The sequence below is a fragment of the Asparagus officinalis genome, chromosome 1 (genome assembly GCF_001876935.1).
Source record: "Asparagus officinalis chromosome 1, Aspof.V1, whole genome shotgun sequence".
NCBI lineage: Eukaryota > Viridiplantae > Streptophyta > Magnoliopsida > Asparagales > Asparagaceae > Asparagus > Asparagus officinalis.
The window spans coordinates 86787448-86794189 of record NC_033794.1 but is presented as its reverse complement, the minus strand read 5'-3'; the positions used below and the strand labels follow the sequence as shown (position 1 = coordinate 86794189).

Here is a 6742-nt window from a genome sequence, read left to right as displayed (position 1 = left end):
AACTACTAGTTTTCTTAAATGGCATTTTATCGAAGTTTACCTTGATTTTATTCGGATGGCCCGGGTCTAGCCACTGAATTTGTTCTTTTTATGTAGATCAGTTTATGTCAACATTGCGTAATTAAGCGGGCTAAAAACTATTGGACTTCCAGGTTTGAATGATGGGCCGAAAAGATCCAGTCCAGCCGAGCCCATTTATAGCCCATTGCACCGGTCTCGCAACCGGCCACATAAAGTCCAATCAAATGTCATCTCATCAAATACTCCCCGTCACTCCCCACCCTATAAAGCACTCGCAAGGACCAAGTAATAATAACAATATTAAAAAAAAAAAAACCATCACCGTCATCTAACCCTAGGAAAAAAAAAATCCAAAAGAGTTCACCCCAGAAAAATAAAACAAAACAAAAGGGGGAAACACGAAAAAAAATTAAACCCCAAACGTTAAATTTTCCGGCGGGATCTTTCAAAATCCTTTTCCTCACTCTCGAATCTCGCAACAGAGCAAACCCTAGTTTACAGTTGGTCCATCTCGGCTCTCCCTTCCCCTCTAACCTCTGATCTCGACGAAGAGAAGCAGCAGCGATTTTCCCGCGCTTTCCCCCCCTTTCGAAATGGCCGAAAAGCGCGGGAAAGAGAGCGAAGACGACCCGACGCCGGCGGATCCGTCGGCGTCCGATGTTGAGCTCGCTAGGGGACGCATTCGTCAGCGATGGGAGTTCGCTTCTGTTCTTAACTTTCTTCACGTGAGTTTTGTTCTCTTTAGTTTTTTTTTCTTTGTGATTTTTATTGTTCTTTCTTGTTTTGCTACTAAAAGTTATGATTTTTTATGTGGATATTAGGTTTTTAAGCCTGTTATTGGTAGTGACTTGAAGATTTCAGCTGAAGAGATTGAGACGGCGCTGATAACTCCGAACAGGGATTTGGCCAGCCTTCATGTTGCTCTTCTGAAGGTCCAGTTTGCAATTTAAGCTCGTTATAATTTCACGGTGCATTTTTTGGGAACTTTTTTATCATTAATTAGCAGAAATGAAAAGTATATTGCTCTGACTTTAGTGTTTGCGCAATTTGTTACCATGCCGTAGATTAATTTATGGTTGTGGTTTGTTATGTATAGGTGAGCTAGGGATTAGAAGTTACCAGGTTTTAGTGTATTATACATTATTATACTATTATTGTTTCTCGTGCAGTTAGAGTATAAATTTCATGGAGATACCATGTACGTTTATTAACACCTCCATGTTATTATGAAGTTAATTTTACTATCACGATGTTGTACTTTATGATCATGATTTGCATTATCCTTTTAGTCTAATGGTATGTGCTATCATATTTGGTTTACAAAGTTGTATATTGTTGCTGTACGTACTATGTTGTTAGTTTTTTAAATGGAAAAAATTTCTCATTGCTATTATCTTTTTCATAACGTTGACTATCCACTGAAGTTTACTTTATTTTTGTCTCCTTATCTGTATAAATATAGTATAAGGTGTTAGTGTAGCCTCATTGACAGATTTCACCAAATCGTGTTTGCCTCAATATCTTTTAGTGCTCCAAAATATGTAGGTTCCTTATTGTGCTTTCACTTTTCATTTTATCTCAATCATGTTCTCGTTTTGTATTCATCCTTTTGCCACTTGTAGTAAAAATCTACCCGTGTATGTAGCCAAGTGACAGGGGTTAGTTATTAGCAGGAGGGATGAAATACTTTGTAAATCAAGACACATGACTAATAAAAGTAAGACTGTAAGAGTTAATGTTGACTTCTCAATAAGGATACTGATTGTCACTTGTAGCCTGTAGGCTTAGCATCTGATATGAAGATAACTATTATCCACCTATAAATCGTCACTCGTGATATGTGTTCCACCTAGCTATTGCATTGTACTTGGTGTGTCAGTTCATGGTGCTAAGGCAATGTTTTCACCATAAGTCAGGCATCTTATAGTGAAGCCTCGTTATAATAAATATGTGATTATGTTCATCAAACCTTTTAGAAATCTACATGCAGATAGTTTTTTTGGTTTACAAGTAATCAACAAAAACACAGTAGAAAAGATATTAACACGTATGATGGATAGTCTCTGCCTACTTCTACAAGTTTTTCAAGAAAATGATACATGGCTATTTGAGCATATGGAAGCATACTTAGTTGACTTTTATTCTCATGTTCGGGTGTTAGCCTTTTAGCTTCTGTTAGTGTTGTAATAGCTGTGGGCTTCAATTGTTGTAGAAAACGCGTCGGCGACCATGATCACAAAGTAATAACCGAACTAAAACGCAGAATACATCACAAGCGCCAACTCAAGGATTTTACGTGGTTCAGAGCAGGTCTTACGTCCATGGGCAGCAGCATATAAATTTCACTAAATCAGAAGAGAGATTACAACTCGCACAAATGAGTTCGATGATCTCTCAGATCCCTCTCAGAAGATGAAAAACTTCCCTATCAATTTTGGATTCTCTCTTAAGATACTTTCTTTCTTTCATTCAATTTTTCTCTTGCCCTAGATTTGAGAATTCAACTCCTTAAATAGGGTTGAATTCATGTACAATAAGAATTCCTATATCCTTATCCGAAATAGAGTTTGTATTGCCAAAAAGACCATACTCAAACACTATCTGTAACAAATCCTTATCCAAATAGGAGTGAGGATTCTAGGACAACTCCAACCAACGTTTTAAATATCGGTTATTGGAAATATATCAGACAACTAAAATTCATATCGGATCCCAGTTATCGGTATATATTGGGGATAAGTAGTAAAAATCGGTGTATTACATTGGATGGTGAGCATATATAATATAATGTCTTAAAATATAATCTAAGCACATTTAATAAAAAATCAATATACTAATATTTAAATAACACATGTTTAGAATCACTTACCAATTATTTTTGTTTAGGGATGCCAAATAGAATAGAATAGCATTGTTTTTGTTTAGCGTATGTGGGTTGGGCATTGAAAAAAGAGAGCTTTTGTCACCAAACCCGAACCAGTTCACTTAAAATGTAAATTGTAGAAAATTGATTGATTTTTAGCCCACGAGAAATCGGCTGTTTCATCGGATATACACCAATATATCGGGAAAAATCGGCGCAAAACTATATGCAATATATTTTTGCAAAAATCGTATTGGCCATAGTGCAAACCCTATATATCGGCGATAAATTGATAAAATCGGCCTATTTTTAAAACACCGACTCCAACATGAATAACTCCCACCCTCACTCTTTGTTGCTATTAGGGCCTTCTTTATTTTAAAATGATAGAGAACTCCGTTGATTGGATCAACATCAGAGACATGCTACTTGACTATAATGAAATTTCTCAGATTACTTAAATGTATTTACAATTAATTATGGTGCCACTTAAGTAATTAAACAACAGACCTAAGGTGATTTTTCTGTTTGATTTAGTGGAAGTCTTGCAACCAAATCTATAAATGCTGGTTCTTCTTCGATTTCATCCATGCCAATTTGCTCGTTAATGTTGATTCTTTGAATGTAATTGCTATCAAACTGATTATTATTGGTGTATGCTAGTTGTGGCTTTTTTCTTCAGTATCTGATAGTTTAATATTTAGCCTCAAGAATGATTTTAATGTTTAGTATTCTTGAACTTTGTCTTTTGACATCTGTCTCAATTTATCTCTCTTCAAACAAGTGGAAAGGATCATTTTGCTGGTCCATAATATAGTCTTTAGCTCTTGACTATGTGCTAGACTTCTAGGATGCATGGATATCCACCCAGGCCTATATATACGTGTTAAGTTTGCATACGACATGTACGTGCCTGCATTTATGTCATGCATACTTAAGTTGTATGACAATGAACTGGTTCTCACTGTCAGATACACATGAAAGGTGAAAAGAAAAAAAATTGAACCTGTGTGTCTTTTACCACTGCCATGACCGTCTCCTCCCATCATAGCTTTTCATCTCCACCACTGTTGCTGCAACTGATGGAAAGAAATTGCAACTTGATTGAGTCCTGTGGTTCTTACATTATACAACCTTTGGGTATAATTTTATTACTGCTATATCCTCATCAGTTGGGTCTCCAACTTTTACCATACCCAGATCATGTTTTATGTGTTTATTGATGCACTTTGACCGGTGGACAACTTAGACCCCAAAATTGAGAGGATAACCTGATATTTCGTTGATATCATCTTTGCAAACATATTTTAACTGCCCATTGGCTGTGTTCTTTTTCCTCATGCAAACTGCAGAATACCAACAAGCTATGCCATATACCGAATTGAAATGGCAGGCCATGGTCTATTTACTGCTATTAAATGTGCCAGGAAATTCCTTGTTCATATCATGATTGGTATTTTAAGCGCCTATGGGCTGAATTCTTTTTCCTCACATAACCTACATAATACCTGCAGATATGCCGAATACCTATTTGAAAAGGGAGGCATCACAGTCTATTACTGGTCATAACTGTGTCATGAAATGCCTTGTACACATCATGATTGGTATTTTCTGCAATAATGACCCAAAGGAGTCTCTAATTCATCAAGTGTATTAAATCCAAAGGCAAGAAAAAAGGTAGTGACTACAAAGGGTACTTAGATGACAATGTATTTTCTATAGTCTAGTAAAGTTCGCAGGTAAGATTGCAGCCTTAGCCATCTAAAGCCTCCCTACAACAGCTCTATTGTCGAATGTATCTCTGTTTCCCTTTCCCACTTTATTTAACAGAACACATCTTTCTGCCATCCTTCCCTTCTTTGCTTCTTCTGGTTTCCTCTTTTACTCTTCTTAGTTCTTATTCCTCTCTTTTTTTTCCTTCTTTATTTAGTTGTGTTGATTCTTCTTGCCTTCTTCATCTCCTTTCAACTTTCTCTTCTTATTTTACTGTATCTTATCTATAATATTGTAATTCTTTTTCTTCTTTTTTTAAATAATTATTGTTGTGGCTTTGTGATATATTTCCAATTCCCAAAGCGCTACAATGACCATAGTCAAAGCATAACAATGTGGACACTGCACCAATAACAGTTAAATCCCTAAAATTTGTTGCTTAGAGCATATCAATGTGTAGAACGCATCCGTTACAGTTAAACTACTGAATCTTGTTGAACGCTTGAGATATAAAACATTCTAGCATCAGATTTTACTCTGGATCAGTTTCATTGCATGCTGTTGCTAATACATGACTAAGCTTCAGATCTACCATATTAAATGAGCATATTAATTTACAATTGCGTCATAGAAATAACTGATTAGAGGGTTTGACAGTCAAATCTTTTAGCGTCCCCTTGATCCTATGTTTAGTTTGTCAGAACAAAAAGTTCTAAGGCAGTGCAAAATATAACATGATAATTTTTTACTTCAACTACTTACACGTAACACTTTTTCTTTGATGACATTTATGCTATTTCGAAGCTTCAAAGTCATGACACATGATTCAATTCTACGAATCTGAATAGAATCATTTGGATTTGTAAGAAAGGTGAAGTTTAGCACCACATCAAGTAATTAAAAGAACTGGTGCTCACTCTTACATGTTCTTTAGCCGTCACAGAAACAGACTTAAAAATATACATCTTAAAGAAATTGTTTCAACTTTGCCACTAACCATTAAATTAGTAGGTGACATAAGCATCAATTTTTGATCGCTGATTCACTTCTGGTGGACTTGCACCTAAGGGATGTAAACTGATTCATATTACTTGAAGTGAATTTACATTTATATCTTTTTGGACATGGATATTGATACGAAATATCCTATCTCTCCAGATTTATATTTCAATCTTGATTATACAGGACAAAATGATCATTTTCCCGCTTAAAGTATTGGTAAACTCTCAAGTTGCCCTCTAAAGTATCAATTTGCCTAATTTTCTCCTTAAACTATATGTATGTGCACAACGTATTCATTTTGTGAGCCTACAGTCAAATATTTAACATATTAATGGTGTGATAGTATTTTTCTAATAAAGTGATTTTTTGAATTTTGATACATAAAAAAAGTTAAAGGCTAAAAAGTTTTGGGAGAAAATAGTTAAAAATATTTTTTGTTTGTTGAAAAAAGAAATAAATTGATGAAAACCCATGAAGAGATACAAAAACACTGTTACGTCATTAATTTATTAAATATTTGACTGTAGACTCAGAAAATGACAACATTGAAACCATAAATATAGTTTGAGGAATAAAGTAGGTACATTGTTACTTTAGGGGCAACTTGAGAGTTCACTAATACTTTAGTGGGAAATGATTTTGTCCTCTTAAGTTGTAATCTATTTGGTTCAGATATAAATAAATTCTTTCAGAAATATTATATAAAGGCACCCAACCTTATTTATTATTATTATATAACCTTTAAACTTATTCTTTGTCCACCATTCGATCACACTATACTTAACCCTGTCCCTTGGTCGGTTTGGACAGAGAAGGGAGTAGAGGAGTGGGATGATTGAACTAAACCCAAGGGGAGGAAAAGGAGAGGAAGGGAGTGTGATGTAACCAATTGTGTTTGGATAGTCAACCAAGGAATGGAGAGGGAGGAAGAGTGATGGAATTAATTTGTGTTTGTTCAGAGTAGAAAGTAGGAAGAGTAGGGACCAATTCACTTAAAATCCAACCCCTCTCCCTATCCGTCCACTTTAGGAGGGTTACGAAAGTGAGGAAATTTGCATCTTTTTGACCCTCCCAATCCTTCCCCTCACTAAACAAAATGTAAACACAATTTTAGAATGGTTAGCATTGTAACCTCCCAACTCC

General features: G+C 35.4%; 1 protein-coding gene across 1 annotated transcript in view; it reads left to right on the top strand.

Annotated features, from left to right (window-relative positions):
• Positions 363 to 6742, top strand: part of LOC109827202 (DDT domain-containing protein DDR4-like) — a 14647-nt gene continuing 8267 nt past the window's right edge. The window contains exons 1-2 of the mRNA XM_020394172.1: positions 363 to 746; positions 843 to 953. Of these exons, the coding sequence (XP_020249761.1) occupies positions 615 to 746; positions 843 to 953 (243 nt within the window). The 5' untranslated portion in view covers positions 363 to 614. The remainder of the gene's footprint in view (positions 747 to 842; positions 954 to 6742) is intronic.